At 36.3% G+C, this 16,783-nt stretch overlaps 1 protein-coding gene across 3 annotated transcripts in view; it reads left to right on the top strand.

Moving 5' to 3' along the window:
* The window catches only part of PREPL (prolyl endopeptidase like), a 45,930-nt gene that overhangs the window by 18,972 nt on the left and 10,175 nt on the right, over positions 1 to 16,783 (top strand). For all 3 annotated transcript variants that reach the window (XR_006734691.1, XM_045549515.1, XM_045549514.1), the window contains 4 exons: positions 6,278 to 6,413; positions 9,585 to 9,801; positions 10,420 to 10,605; positions 15,032 to 15,229. Coding sequence is in view for 2 of the 3 variants with exons in the window: in XM_045549515.1 (XP_045405471.1) it covers positions 6,278 to 6,413; positions 9,585 to 9,801; positions 10,420 to 10,605; positions 15,032 to 15,229 (737 nt within the window). In the remaining variant the exon portion in view is untranslated. The remainder of the gene's footprint in view (positions 1 to 6,277; positions 6,414 to 9,584; positions 9,802 to 10,419; positions 10,606 to 15,031; positions 15,230 to 16,783) is intronic.

Here is a 16,783-nt window from a genome sequence, read left to right as displayed (position 1 = left end):
AAGCCAACCCTCTGGGGGTGGACCCATCAGAAGCAGTCCCCCAACTGAGATAGAAAAAAGAAACTCTAAACAGCACACAATAGTCTCCCCCTATAGATAAAGGAAGCAACATTCCTAGACTGTTCCACAGCCTAAGAACAGAGTACAAGACGTGCTGTTAACTAGACTAAAGCTGTGAGAAAAGATCTAACGATAGAGCCAGATGGGAAGGGCTCAGCGGAAAAATATGGGGAGCACAAAAAACCAAACAGAAACCTCGCCCCCAAAGAGAAATACCAACTCTCCTCCAATTGGCACAAGCCAGTTTCAGAATACCAACATGTTACCAGAAGAATTTCAGTCTTGGGTTATAAATAAGCTGAATGATATACAAGAAAAAATTGATATCCACCGCAAAGAAACCGCAAAAAAATTCCAGGATTTGGAAGAAAAATTCACTAAAGAAATAGACGTATTGAAAAAAAACCAAACTGAACTCCTAGAAATGAGGGATTTATTCAGGGAGCTACAAAACACAGTGGAAAGTCTCAAGAACAGGGTAGATCAAATAGAAGACAGAATCTCAGAAATCGAAGATAACTCTTTCCAATTAAATAAGACAGTCACAGAGATAGAGCAAAGAAATAAGAAAAAAGATCAGAGTCTTCAAGAAATGTGGGATTATGTGAAGAAACCTAATGTGAGAGTTATAGGCATCCCTGAAGGTGAAGAAGATAATAAGCAAGGGCTGGATAAACTATTTGAAGACATAATAGAAGAAAATTTCCCAGGCCTTGCTAAAACTTTAGATATACAGGTTCAAGAAGCTCAAAGAACCCCTGGTAGATTCATAGCAAATAGGAAAACACCACGCCACGTAGTCGTCAGACTGACCAAAATATCCACTAAAGAGACACTTCTTCGAGCTGTAAGGAGAAAGAAACAAGTAACATACAAAGGGAGACCCATTAGAATTACGCCAGATTTCTCAAATGAAACTTTACAAGCAAGAAGAAGTTGGGGCCCCATTCTCACTCTTCTGAAACAGAATAATGCCCAGCCTAGAATCTTGTACCCAGCTAAGCTAAGCTTTCTATATGAAGGAGAAATTAAGACATTCTCAGATAAACAAGGACTGAGGGAATTCACCAAGACAAGACCACCCCTCCAAGAAGTACTCAAAAGAGAGTTACACACGGATCATCACAACAAAGGCCCACGAATGTAAAGCCACCCAAGAACTAAAGATCAAATTCTAGCCACCACAATGGCTCAAGAGAGAAAACATAGAAAAGAAGTTCTACCCAATAAGATAAACAGAAATCTGTCCCAATTATCAGTTCTCTCACTAAATGTCAATGGCCTGAATTCCCCACTCAAGAGACATAGACTGGGCCAATGGATAAAAAAACACAAACCAAGTATCTGCTGCCTTCAGGAAACACACTTAACCGGCAAAGATGCATTTAGACTGAAAATAAAAGGATGGAACTTGATATTTCAAGCAAATGGTAGCCAAAAGAAAGCTGGTGTGGCAGTTTTAATTTCCAATAACTTAGTCTTTAAACCAACAAAAGTAATAAAAGACAAAGACGGTTACTACATACTGGTGAAAGGCACAATTCAACAAGAAGACATAACCATACTTAATATATATACACCCAATCTAGGTGCACCCAGATTCATAAAGCAAATCCTACTCGATCTAAACCAAATGATAGACAACAACACTTTAATAGTTGGAGACTTTAACACCCCACTGACAGCACAGGACAGATCCTCCAAGCAGAAAATAAGCAAAGACATAGTAGACTTAAACAGAAGGCTAGAACAAATGGGCCTGACTGACATCTACAGGACATTCTACCCTAAATCCACTGAATATACATTCTTCTCATCGGCTCACGGAACATTCTCTAAGATTGACCATATCCTAGGCCATAAAGCAAGTCTTAAAAAAATTAAAAAAATAGAAATCATACCCTGCATCTTCTCAGACCACAATGGAATAAAAGTAATAATGAACCCTAACAGGAACTCTCATTCCTACTCAAGGTCATGGAAGCTAAACAACCTTCTTCTGAATAACAATTTTGTAAAGGAAGAAATTAAGTCAGAAATCAAAACATTCTTTGAATTAAACGACAAAGGTGACACAACTTATCAAAATCTATGGGATGCAGCTAAAGCAGTCCTGAGAGGAAAATTCATTTCCATAAATGCTTATTTCAAAAAGACAGACAACTTACAAATAGACAACTTAATGAATAGACTCAAAGAGCTGGAGAAAGAAGAACAGACTGACCCCAAACCCAGCAGAAGGCGAGAAATTGTTAAGATCAAATCAGAATTAAATGAAAAAGACAACAAAAATACTATAAGGGAAATTAATAAAACAAAAAGTTGGTTCTTTGAAAAGATAAATAAAATAGACACACCACTGGCTAGACTAACCAAGAGCAGAAAAGAAAAATCTTTAATAACTTCCATCAGGAACATGAAAGGAGAAATCACAACCGAAGCCACAGAGATACATGACATTATCTATGAATATTACAAAAATCTTTATGCACACAAATTGGAAAATGAGGAGGAAATGGACAAATTTTTAGAAACACACAGCCTTCCCAAGCTCAATCAGGAAGAAATAGAATTCCTGAATAGACCAATATCAAGAACTGAAATTGAAACAGCAATAAAAAACCTTCCCAAAAAGAAAAGCCCTGGTCCAGATGGGTTCACACCTGAATTTTACCATACATACAAAGATGAACTGGTGCCCATCCTACATAAACTATTCTTCAATATTGAGAAGGATGGAATTCTCCCCAACACATTCTACCAAGCCAATATAACATTGATACCAAAACCAGGAAAGGATGCAACAAAAAAAGAAAACTACAGACCAATTTCTCTCATGAACGTAGATGCAAAAATTCTCAATAAAATCCTAGCAAATCGTATCCAAGTGCTGATTAAAAAAATAATTCATCACGACCAAGTAGGCTTCATCCCAGAGATGCAGGGGTGGTTCAACATACGAAAATCTATCAATGTAATTAACCACATAAATAGAAGCAAAAATAAAGACCATATGATCCTCTCAATAGATGCAGAAAAAGCATTTGACAAAATTCAACACCCTTTTATGATAAAAACACTTAACAACATAGGCATAAATGGGACCTACCTAAAAATAATACAAGCCATATATGACAAACCCACAGCCAACATCATACTGAATGGGGAAAAATTGAAAGCATTCCCACTCAGAACTGGAACCAGACAAGGCTGCCCACTGTCCCCATTACTTTTCAACATTGTATTGGAAGTCCTTGCGAGAGCTATCAGACAAGAGAGCAGAATCAAAGGTGTCCAAATAGGGACAGAAGAGATCAAACTCTCACTCTTCGCTGATGATATGATGTTGTATCTGGAAAACCCCAAGGACTCAACCAAGAGACTCCTGGAATTAATTAACGAATTCAGTAATGTCTCAGGTTACAAAGTCAATACACACAAATCAGAGGCATTCATATATGCCAATACCATTCAATTGGAGAACCAAATTAAGGACTCAATACCTTTCAAAATAGCAACAAAGAAAATAAAATATCTAGGAATATATTTAACTAAAGAGGTAAAGGACCTCTATAAAGAGAACTATGAAACGCTAAGGAAGGAAATTGCAGAACACGTAAATAAGTGGAAATCCATACCATGCTCATGGATTGGAAGAATTAACATCGTTAAAATGTCTATACTACCCAAAGTAATCTATAGATTCAATGCAATTCCTATTAAATTACCAACATCATTTTTCACAGATTTAGAAAAAATAATTATACACTTTGTATGGAAACAGAGAAGACCCCGTATAGCAAAAGCAATCTTAAGCAATAAAAACAAAATGGGAGGTATTGATTTGGCAGACTTCAAACTATACTACAAAGCTGTGGTGCTTAAAACTGCTTGGTATTGGCACAAGGGCAGGGACACAGACCAGTGGAACAGAACAGAAAACCCAAATATAAAACCATCCTCATATAATCATCTAATCTTTGACAAAATAGACAAAAACATACTCTGGGGACAAGAGTCCCTATTCAATAAATGGTGCTGGGAAAACTGGATAGCCACATGTAGAAGACTGAAACAGGACCCACAGATTTCACCTCTCACAAAAATCAAATCACGGTGGATAACAGATTTAAACCTTAAATGGGAAACGATTAGAATTCTAGAAGAAAATGTAGGAAAGACTCTCACAAACGTTGGTCTAGGCAAAGAATTTATGAAGAAAACCCCTAAGGCAATTGCAGCAACAACAAAAATAAACGAATGGGACCTGATTAAATTAAAAAGCTTCTGCACAGCCAAAGAAACAGTCACGAAAATAAACAGACAGCCTACAGAATGGGAAAAAATTTTCGCATACTACACATCAGATAAAAGACTGATAACAAGAATCTATTTAGAACTCAGGAAAATCAGCAAGAAAAAATCAAACAATCCTATCAAAAAATGGGCAAAGGACATGAATAGAAATTTTTCAAAAGAAGACATAAGAATGGCCAAAAAACGTATCAAAAAATGCTCAACATCCCTAATCATCAGGGAAATGCAAATCAAAACCACAATGAGATACCACTTAACTCCGGTGAGAATGGCCTTTATCAAAAAATCCCAAAACAACACGTGTTGGCGTGGATGCGGACAGACAGGAACACTCATACACTGCTGGTGGGAATGCAAACTAGTGCAACCCCTATGGAAAGCAATATGGAGATACCTTAAACAGATTCAAGTAGACCTACCATTTGATCCAGCAATTCCATTATTGGGCATATACCCAGAAGAACAAAAGTCATTCTTTAACAAAGACACCTGTACCCGAATGTTTATAGCAGCACAATTCACAATCGCAAAGATGTGGAAACAACCCAAGTGCCCATTGATCCACGAATGGATTAGTAAACTGTGGTATATGTATACCATGGAGTACTACTCAGCTATAAGAAATAACGATGATACGACATCTCTTTGGTTCTCCTGGAGAGAGCTGGAACCCATTATACTAAGTGAAGTATCCAAAGAATGGAAAAACAAGCATCACATGTACTCACCAGAAAACTGGTTTCCCTGATCATCACCTAAATGTACATCAGGGAAGGATACCAATTGGATATCAGACTGGGATGGGGGGGTGGGGGGAGGGGATGGGTGTATGCCTACATGACGAGTGCATTGCGCGCCCTCTGGGGAATGGTCATGCTTGAGGGTGCAGACCCGGGGAGGTGGGGGGGGAGGGGATCGAGGTATGAATACATGGCGAGTGCCAGGCGCACTGTCTGGAGAGTGGGAGCGGACGCGCTTGGGACTCTGACTCGGGGGGATGGGCGGGACAGGGACAATGTATATGACCTGAACTTATGTACCCCCATGATGAGCTGAAATAAAAAAAAAAATAAAAAAAAAAAAAAAGAGTTATTACAGCAAATTGCCCAAAGTCACTGCTAAAGAACTTTAAAATGTGTTGAATGAACTTATTTATCAGTGGAAGCTGTGACATTTTTTAATAATAGAACTAACCTTAAATTTTATCATTTATCATTGAGTGGTACAGATATGTTCATACTTTTTATTTTCTGCCATCATTTTCCCCATTATTTAAGTACGTTAGCAATGTATTGAAATTATACCCTATCTTTGTATACCCTATACAAACTACCCCTAGACATTTTGTACATTTTAACCTCTAAAATTTTGACTTACAATCACTGTCAACAAGGTGGCAGTCATGTAATTGTGTGCAAACTTCTGTTTACAGCTTCTAGTGAGATCAAGAATCAGTGTTAAAATGTACTTAGTGGTTGGAGATATCCTGTGGCTTGAAGGCAGACAGAAAAGATTCAGGCATGAGAGAAAGATACAATATCTTTTTAGACTTAAAGTTTCAAGTTGTAGATTTAAATATAAGTCATCTCCTGAAAGCAAATGTGACTTTACTAACATCATTCTTAAATATTGAACATTTAAATCTTATTTAGAAACTTGAGTGCACTAAGACTGATAACTACTTAAAAACTTAGAACTGAGGTAGTATTGTTTTGTTCTGTAGAAGGTTCTCTGGCTTATACATAACACAGGTTAGATACAGTGATACCTATGTTAGATTTCTAAGGGATAGACTTGTGCACATCTTTTCTCTTTGGCACTCAAAATTAGAATGTGCTGTGCCTTTTTTTTTACCTGTATGCTGATAGCTATGTATAAGTCTTTAATTATTTTCTTTCAGAATGGGTAAAGGATGAAGAAGATGAAGATGTTTTATTCTACACCTTCCAGAGGAACCTTCGCTGTCATGATGTATATCGAGCCACTTTTGGTGATAACAAACGTAATGAACGTTTTTACACAGAAAAAGACCCAAGGTACTAGAATGATTCAATTAAATCTTTTTCTCTAGAATAATTTCTCCAGTTATTTAAAGTGCTGATCTTGATCGACTTAAAATGTTGACTTTTGTTGGAACCAGATATAATAAGGCTATGATGATCAATCTTTTATTAGTTGTTTATATGCAAATTTGGAGTCTGATTATATTCATACTCCAGAGTAAATACAAATAACATTATTAGACTGCAAATGCTGAGTTATTAATATTCTTTCTGGAGTATGATGCATGAGAAGAATTGTTAAAACATTTAATAGAGCTGCCGTATAGCAATTATAAATCTCTCATAAGTCATAACTAAAATACTATATTGTCATTTGCACAGAATTCACTCACTACTCATTTCATATGGATTATCTGAATTTTAAATTGCTTTGCTTTGAGCCATGATGTCTATGGGCCTTTGAAATTTACGTTTCCCAGTACTCTTTGGTAACTCTTCCTTAAAGCTAATTTTCTCTAATTTCTTATAAATTATCGGGCTCATAGCCACTTAACCAGACATGGGAGGAAATGATGACAAATTTATCCTACAAAATCGCTTGAGTCTTACCCAGATATACTTTTCCAAATGATATATGAAAAACAAATTTTGCCTTATTATGAAGGTCCTGTCACTTCATACGTCATTTAACAGTGTAGTTTAGACAATGTCTGAATGAATTTTATAAGAAAAAAATGGAATTTAATCTTAAATCTATGATGGTGACGTTGGTACCCAAAACTTGAAAACTAACCCTTCATTTCATAAAAATCTCAGAGATGAAAAAGGCCTTAAAGAAAATCTTGTACAATCTTCAGTTTATGTTTAAAAATAGAGGTAGAGAAATTACATTATTATTCCAGCCCATAGAACTAATCCATAGGTAAAGTTCACCAACTGACTTTATAATTTATTTTAAAAGTTCTGGGTACCTGATTTTGAAAAAGATATTGTGACAAATGTGGCCAGAAAAAGCCCCCACCTGCCAGGTTCTTCATCTACTTTGTTTCCAGTACTTCAGTAGATTTGGTTGTTCGGTGCTAGTTTTCTATTTTGATATTAGAGTGCCTCCAAAAATCTTGTCTTGGGAAAATGCCTGCTATTCTGTTCTTAAAGATTGGTACATTTTGAATATCAGTTCTTCCATTTTCAAATATTTCCAGAGCCATTTAATTAACACATTATTAGGAAAGCAGTACTATATAGATTCTGAAGGGAAAGATCTAGACAGAATTAAAAGACGTAATTTTTAAGTTACCAAAAAACAACCCTCCCCCCCCAAAAAAATATTTTTTTCTGGTGCAAATGCTATTCAGTGTACAATTTATAGGGTGGTCCTACCACCAGGTACCAGGAACAGAGCTAACTTAGGAAAGCCTGGGAGGCAGCCTGGTCACTGAGGACTCCGGGGATCCAAACCCCAGAGACCCCAGTGAGGCAGGCTCGGCGTAACCTTGAATGTATTAAGCCAGACCATACACTTGACAGTTTAAAAAGTTCAAGTAAGAGGAATTTGGGAGGTATAGCTTTAACTTTTTTAGAAATTTGTCTGTTGAAGTCCACAGACAGTTAAAGAATTAAATGAAATTGTATAGCTAACTCTTCAGTCCTTTGTGGAAGAACCTAAATCCTCATGTAAAAAATGGAATTAGCCTGGAATGACTCCTTCTATTCTGTCTGGCAAGTGGTTCTAGTCATTTCTTCCACATATTGTCTGGTTAATCTTGGATAAGCCGTTTCTTCTATGCTAAGCAAATAAATTAAAATCTAGACAGCATAATGGAGAAAAGTATTTTCAACAAAAAGACAAATTAATACCTTTAATTTGTAAAGAGCTATTTATATACGAATAATTTAAACACATTCCAAGTTTAAAATGGACACAGACATTTCACAAAAGAAATACAGTTGGCAAATAAACATGGTAATGTGATCTAATACAGAAGAAATTTTACCAAAATATAAGCGGTGCTTATCTCTGGGCAAAGATTCAGGGTTATCGTGCTTCTTGACAGTTTTCAGAATCTTCAGTATAGATTACTTTTATAAGGAAAAATGTAAATATAACATTTAAAGCCACCCAGTATGTCAGTATGAAGTAGTACCATGTTCTTAGGGTATTATTTGGTTATATTTATCAAGTCAGAAAAATACTCTTACTCATTAAATTAGTATTTCCATTCCTGAGAATTTGTCCTAAGGAAATAATTTTAAAAGTCAAGGAAGGTTATATTCTTTATTATAATGAAACATTAAAATCTGAATTTTTAAGAATTATGACCATTCAACCTGATGTAATATTAGGTAGCCATTAAAAATAATAATCATAAAGATTTTTAACCAATATAAGGGGGAATACTGCTATTATGTGAAATAAGAAATGCAGAATCAAAAACTGTATCTGTATTATAATTACTTCTTTTTAAAGACATTCATGAAATGTAAATAAACCTTAGAAGGAAAGGTAGAAAAAGTAAAATGGTTCATCTTTTAAATGTGTTAAGTTAGTGATATTGTGAGGGTTTTTCCTCACATTGTTCTATTTTGTTGTAAAACTGGGAGAAAGGGGGAAAAAAATCCAATACACCTACAAAAAAAGAACAAAACAAGAGGAAGCTTTGTGTCCCTTTTCTTCCCTATTATTTCATATCTCCTCTGGAAAGTTTATTTCTTCTCTCAGCAAAAAGCCACATTATGTATTAATGTGATAAAGTGAGAGATGATGTCTGTAGTATACCTTGAAATGCATCCACATAAAGATAAATTAATGAATGCATAGATATGTGGTAAAGGAAATACAATAAAATATTAGCAATGATAGAATCTAGATGGTGGGTATACATGTGTTCACTTTACAGTTCTTTCAACTTTTCTGTATGTTTGAGAAACATCATAAAATGTTAGAAATAAATGATTTTGCCTCTGTGGTGGAAATAAGGAAAATAATAGCCAGTTGTTAAATTTACAAACAATATTCACTAAGCAATTATTTTTTTCTTTCTGCATTATAAATTAACATGTTTACTTTCTCAGCTTGCTGGGCTGTACAACCAAAAAAAAAAGAAAAAAATTAACGTGTTTACTGACTACCTCTGAGATAATGTCATTAACAAGGTAGCATACAACTGAAATTTACGGCCTTTCTCTCTCTCTCTCTCTATCTAGCTACTTTATTTTCCTTTATCTTACAAAAGACAGTCGCTTCCTCACCATGAATATTATGAACAAGACCACTTCTGAAGTGTGGTTAATCGATGGCCTGAGCCCTTGGGACCCACCAGTACTTATCCAGAAGCGAATACGTGGGGTCCTTTATTATGTTGAACACAGAGATGATGAATTATACATTCTCACTAATGTTGGAGAGCCCACAGAATTCAAGGTAATCCTGAATTCTCCTTGTCCCCATTTGGGTAAGACCTGTCACACTTCCATCAACAGCATTTCGTGCTCTAAGCATTCGTTGTTTTGTAGGCTTTTATTAAAGTATAGAAATTGATGCTAGCTTCGTGTGCATACCAATCCCATTTCTCTTCTCTTAGCACTAATGCCTCTACGTATTTTAATTGTGTCTAAGAGGTTAGTAAATAAAACATATTCCATCCTGATTATATGTATCAAAGCCAAACTTCGTGGCTTAAAAGAACGGTTTTATAAACTTGTGATTTTGGTGAGTTGGCAATTTGGATTGATCTCAGCTAGGCAGTTCTGCTGGTGTCAGTTAGGCTCACTCAAGCATCCATAGTCAGCTCACTGTCATTGCCCTCACTTAAATGTCCAGTGGTTGGCTGTCAATCATCCGGTGTCTTATCATCCAGCAGGCTAGCCTGGGCTCATTCATGTGATGATAGTCACACTTTATCCCTGAATGCAGTTAGTTCCTTCAGCTGTTCATGAAATAGTGAAGACTAGTATAGTCTGGTTTTCAGTGATTTCATCTCTGGATGCTATTGCCTTCATGTTTTGTTACCTAGATCTCTTCTAACTTTGTTCTGTACAGCTAATGAGAACAGCCGCTGATACCCCTGCAATTATGAATTGGGATTTGTTTTTCACAATGAAGAGAAATACCAAAGTTATAGACATGGACATGTTTAAGGATCACTGTGTTCTATTTCTGAAGCACAGCAATCTGCTTTATGTTAATGTGATTGGTCTGGCAGATGATTCAGTTCGGTCTCTAAAGGTATGTTTAATTTTCAAAAGATAATACTGTTACAAAATACATGTGCAGTTTTGCTTAACAGAACATTAAATTTCGAATAATAGCAGTGTTCTTTTTCTTAAAAGGAACTTAATTTAAATGGAATTTAGCATACTTGCTCATGCTTTATCAGGTTTAGGAAGTTTATTTTAGAGTCACTTGGAGGACCTTGCTTTTAATGCAGTTTTACTTAAAACACTCTCTTACAGCATGGACTCCAGAAGTAAAATGCCATTATATTTCTCTTTTTATGTATCTCTACAATTTTAGGTGTAGCAGTAGGTCAGGCCAACTTGGCAACTAGAGCGTAACCACCTACTGCTAAGGTTCCCCATCCCATATCCCCACTAGGGATAGTAGTCATATCCTTTGTGTTTTGGCCACTGCATGCTTGTGGCTACATCATCTTCTCTTTGCCAGTTTTCTTACCCATGGGGGAGGGGAGGGGGTCAGCTTTGGTTTCTTTCAATGTGGGGGTGGCAGTGGTCTCCACAGCAGCACAGAACTGTGATGGTGGCAAGTCTGCCTGGCAGGCTGACTGGTTGATACTGCCTGTGGGTGCCAGGAAAGATAATCTGCCTCCACAAGTGAACTTGCTAAAATTGGTTGAATTGGCAACCTTATTGTCCAGTATTAAAGTAGCATTCACATGTAAGTTAAGGTAGCAGGCACGAAGGGAAGAGGAATGCCTTCATGGTGCTTGATATGAAGAGTTATTGAGCCAGTTGACCAGCAAGGAATGTAGACCCCTTATCCCTGTCTAACTCCAATATTGTCAAAATTCCTGTTAATGTGTAATTCCTGTCAACTTAGTGACTGTTTATTGAACTTCTACATGCAAAATACTGTATTGGGCATTATGGAGTGGAAAGATAATAGGACAAAATATCTAGCCTTAAGGAAGATACAGTTTATCATAAGATTAGACAAGTACACAAAGATTAAGATAATGTGGATTTAAATAAGTAGTATCAAAAACATAAAATGTGCTGTGGGGCTCAAAAGAGAGAAAGGCTCAGAAAGCTTTTGGTCAAGTTGGTTGACTTTGAAACAAACCAATGAAGATAGATAGGATTTTGACAGGGAGGGAGGAATATGGTATTCCAGGATGAGAAAGCCATCACACGAAGCTCTGTGCTGGAGAAATTCAGAAAATGTTCAGGAAACTGCTAATAATTCCATTTTATTGAAGCAGAATACATTTCTGGGAGATAAAGATATGATTTGATGGTTTTTGACTGTCAGTATGAGGAATATATGCATAAATTATGAAGGGGAAACATTTGAAGTTTGCGAGCAGGGCAGTGGTTTGGGAGTGGAGCTATACTGGGTATGGTTATCTGGCAGCCATATTAGGGTAGACTGAAGCAAAAAGATAAGGGGCATGGAAACTAGTTTTGAGATTGTTATACTGGTTTCAATAAGAAATAATGAGAGCCTAAAGTAACTGAAATTCTCTAGTTAATCCCTAAAATCAAATTATCGAATGTAATGTCCAGTCTCTTATGTATAGTATCCTAAAGCAAAAATGGTGATTTGACTTCAGGGATTTTATTATTGTTTTCATCTGATGGATTCAGAGTATTTCTTTTCACTTGCTAATTGATCCCAAATTCAGACATCTTTAATTGGAACACTGGCAGAGCATCTATCTTTAGTGCAATCTATATGAATAGGGATGAGAGAGAATGCATAATTTCTAGCAATGCATTTATTACAACAAAATTCTATGTCAAGAAAATTAGGAATGTCATATAAAGTTTAGTCTGCTATAATATGATGTGACTTCTAAGTAAATACGACCTTTTACATTTTTAGTAAGTATTCCTATTTTAAAGATATGCCTTGGTTTCCATGGTTTTAACTTCCATTAGAACAAATATCATGTCTTTAATTTATTCTATACCCTCTATCTCAGCGGTCCCCAACCTTTTTGTCACCCCCTGATGCCAAACAGGGACCTGTTTCATGGAAAACAATTTTTCCACAGACAGGCCCCAGGGGCAGGGCAGGGTGAGGCTCAAGCAGTGATGCGAGTGATGGGGAGCAGCTGTATAGATGAAGCTTTACTCCCTCACCCAGAACTCACTTCTTGCTGTGCACTCCTTCACCCCCTTGTTCCTAAGTTTCATGGGCAGGTGAGGAGGAGCTCTGTGGCCTGGTCCCTAACAGGCCACGGACTCATACTGGTCTGCAACTCTGGGGCTGGAGACTGCAGCTATATCTTTTCATTTCCTGACTCTTCCCAAACTATAGTACCTATGATACCTTTTATAATGTTCTAGGTCACCATCAAATGGCATCAAATACTATATTATAGTCCAGGTGCTACTTAAAGAGAATTTTATAGATCAGACCTTTTTCATGACCCTGGATAACATTGATTAACATCCATAGACAGTGCCATATACAAAGGACAAAAATCTTTAACCAAACCATGGAGTGCATTATAAAGTATTTTTACATGGAACATCTCTGCCTAGTAGGCACTTGACTAAAAGATCTTTTTGAACTCAGTCTCAGCAGTAGAAATGTAAAACCTTTCATATATTTGCCTCCTATCCTTGGTCATCATATCGTCACTATAATATTTTCTGGTAGCTTTTTTTTCCCCCACAAAAAGAAGTTATGATATTTAATTGAAGCAAATTGGGACATTTTTGCTCTGTGCTAACATTAATTTTATTTAGAGGAGTCTGCATCCCCAGACCCATTTTCTTTCAGCATGTATTAATCATTTTTCCAGTGAAATGACTGTAGTTTGCTGGTAGTGGTAAAGCTAAATGTGTTTCTGTCAAATGTTTAAGGGATGTCTGCATTACCTGGCCAACTTATTTTCAGGTGCTATTCATTAGTATACACAGATACACTGCAGGTTTATCTCAATAGGAAATGTGGCTTAAGATATCCTTAAGATAGTTAATAACCATTTATGCATCAACTGGACAAACTTTTAAAAGTCCAGATGCTTGAAATGGTTTTTGTTATGATTAAAACTTTAACCTTGGTCCTCTTAGTTTTGGAAAAACACCCAAAAGACTTTTTGATTTATTGGAACCCCTTGTTCTAAAGCTAAGACAGCTTACGATGTGGGTCACGTGGAAACTGTCCTGAAGTCTCACCAAAGGGCAGAAAAACATGTGCCTTTGTGGGTTCAGGAAACTTGTACCTTCACTCTGAGGCCTGCTTATGAGGTTTGTAGCAATGCTTCAACCTCTCAGGTCTTAGTTTGCTCGCTTGCAGTTATGCTACCAGATTTATCAATTTATATGTTGACACTTTTTTTCTCTAGTTATGTCTTATATTTAAATAGACAGATTGTCCTTTAAAGTAGTATTCAGTCTGAGGAAAATAAATTAGGAACCCAGAGAGACACGGCAAATGTGTGTCTTTATTATTGTTTCAAGAAAACAGATTCTTTGGGTCAATTAGAAGAAATTTGCTCAGAGAACATAAACTCTTTGGCTGTCGTTTCTGCGGATGAAATAGTGCACTCTTTATGCACACATCCCCCATCTACCCTTTTGCAGTAGTGCCCACCAGTCATGTTGCTGTGCCTCTGATTTTCTAAGGAATTTGCTCTTTCTACAATTACTCAGGAAAAGAAAGGCAATTTTCTTTTAATGTTCTGACTCTCAGTACCATTTCTAACACTCTGTCAACCTGCTTACCAGAGTTCTTTAAAAGGTGTAGAGAGATGTTAGTGGAAAGCTTGAAGCTGGACCCTGCTGCTCTAAGAGAATAAATTTTGATTCCTTTCCTTTTTTCTTAAAGTTAAGAATCTTAAGCATAATAGCCGTGAGTCTCTCAGAGTAGATGTGCCAGGAAAGGTTTTGTTCTGCACAATGGTTAGCCTGGGAGCTAAAGTTAGAAACAGATTGTAAATGCTTTAGTGCTGCTGAGCCCGTTTGTAGCTCCGGAATAATAACTGTCATCACTGCAGCTGTCCAGGCAGCAGGGTAAGGACTGGTGGGCAAATTATTAAAAACACACGCATGTGAGAGATTTCATATTCTGTGAGAATGGAGATCTTGGAGATGTCGCTGTGTTCTAGAATTACTATTTGATTTGCTCTTATTCTTAACCATTTTGCTATTTTATTGCCCAAGCTTATACCCCAAAATAAACTTTTATGTTAAAGGCTATTTCATATAAATCTAGAATCATGCTAAATCATTTTCCTATAATTTTTTATTTTATTGGTCATTAATGTCGAGTTTTATTTGTTTTTTACTTGAAATATATTTGTTGTGATAAAGTAATCCTTAAATGAGGCATAATGTGGTAATAGATAGAAAGTAAACTAGATGTCCACATCATCTTGTTTGGAGTGGACTCAGAAATTTAATTAATAATATAATACTTAATATCTAGATAAAGAGTAAAAATAACTGTTTTATTTCTTTAGCTCCCTCCTTGGGCCTGTGGATTCATAATGGATTCAAATTATGACCCAAAGAACTGCCCCTTTCAGCTTTGTTCTCCGATACGTCCCCCAAAATATTACACATATAAGTTTGCAGAAAACAAACTATTTGAGGAAACTGGGCATGAAGACCCGATCACAAAGACTAGTCGTGTTTTGCGTATAGAAGCCAAAAGCAAGGTAGGTCTTTGTAATCTCCACTTTCAGCTCACGTTTGCAGAAAGCGTACTGTTTGCCAGATACTGCATGGTTGTTGGGGTTACATTAGCATAGTTTCCCAAGGCTTCCCTTATACCACAATAAGACCCAAGTGATTTTAGGGAATATATGGATTTTTTTAAGTACTTATGTATTCATTTTAACATGGATTAGAAAATTTATAAGTAGCCCATCAGGCCCTTTATTTCACGTATTATTTATGTCTGAGTTAAAAAGTTGATTTATAGAAAAAATCAAGTAGAGTTGGTACACAGTTATGGCAAAAATTGTGAAGGTGGTAAGCAGTTGACTAGAGTGAACTAGACTAATACAGTCCCTGGCCTCATGAGGCTTACATCTAGCAGGGAAAATGACAGACACCAAAGAAGTAATTACTGATACACTGGTTGCTGCAAAGGAAGACGTACTGAGTACAGTGGAAGCATATGACAAAGGGACCATACCTAGTCTGAAGAGATCAGGGAAGGTTTCTTTGAGGAAGTGATGTCTCTGATAAGACCTCCAGGGTGATTAAGAGTAGGCTGGAAAGGGGACAGGAGATTCCATTTTGTGTAGAAGCCCTGAATTTTTCTTTAATTCATTGATGTTCTTTTAATATCTTAAGCAATATCATTTTTACCTTATAGATTTTTTTGTGAACAAAATATATACTTTTAGGTATTGTTTAGTTTTACAAACATAGGATTATACCAGTCTACCAAAATGTTGTAATTATTGGACCCCAAATGGAAAGAACAGTTAAGCTAAGTTCTTAGAGAGCCAAGGGATTCTTCACAGGGAGAAGGAAAGCAGCTGCTAAATGGAAGCTGGGTACATTTCCACAGGCATGATAAAGAATTATGAGAAGAAGATTTCCTTCTTATCTGATAACACTATGATGTCTTTATTTATTGCCCCAAGAAGAAGTCTTCAAAATGAGGATGAAAAGACTTATGGAGAGTTGCTTGATTATATTATTTCCTTAGGTAAACTAGGCCTATTTCATTAATTTCTTAAAGCAGGGTAAGAACCAACTTCTTCACCCTTTTTCTATGAAAGGAAAATCACAAGTACTTTGGGTTGTCTGTTCAGAGAGTGCCTAGTTTCAATCAACTGGGATTAATGAGTTTGAGCTACACATGGGGAATAGTTACATGAGCTAAAAGTAACTTAAGTGTTAAAATTTTAAAAACTTACTTAAACCACTTTAAAAACAATTTTAAATAAAGTTAAATAGGCCTCTATGTATATATCAAAAAGAAAGGAAATCAGTATATGGAAAAGATATTTGCACTCCCATGTTTATTGCAGCACTATTCACAATAGCCAAGATTTGGAATCAACCTAAATGTCCATCAATGGATGAATGGATAAAGAAATTGTGGTACATACACACAATGGAATGTCATATAGTCATAAAAAAGCATGAAATCCTGCCATTTGCAACACATGGGTGGAACTGGAGAATATTACGTTAAGTGAAATAAGCCAAGCACAGAAAGACAATTGTTCTCATATGTGGGAGCTAAATATTAA

The sequence above is a fragment of the Lemur catta genome, chromosome 4, assembly GCF_020740605.2.
Source record: "Lemur catta isolate mLemCat1 chromosome 4, mLemCat1.pri, whole genome shotgun sequence".
Lineage (NCBI taxonomy): Eukaryota > Metazoa > Chordata > Mammalia > Primates > Lemuridae > Lemur > Lemur catta.
This window is presented reverse-complemented; position numbering and strand designations above follow the sequence as displayed.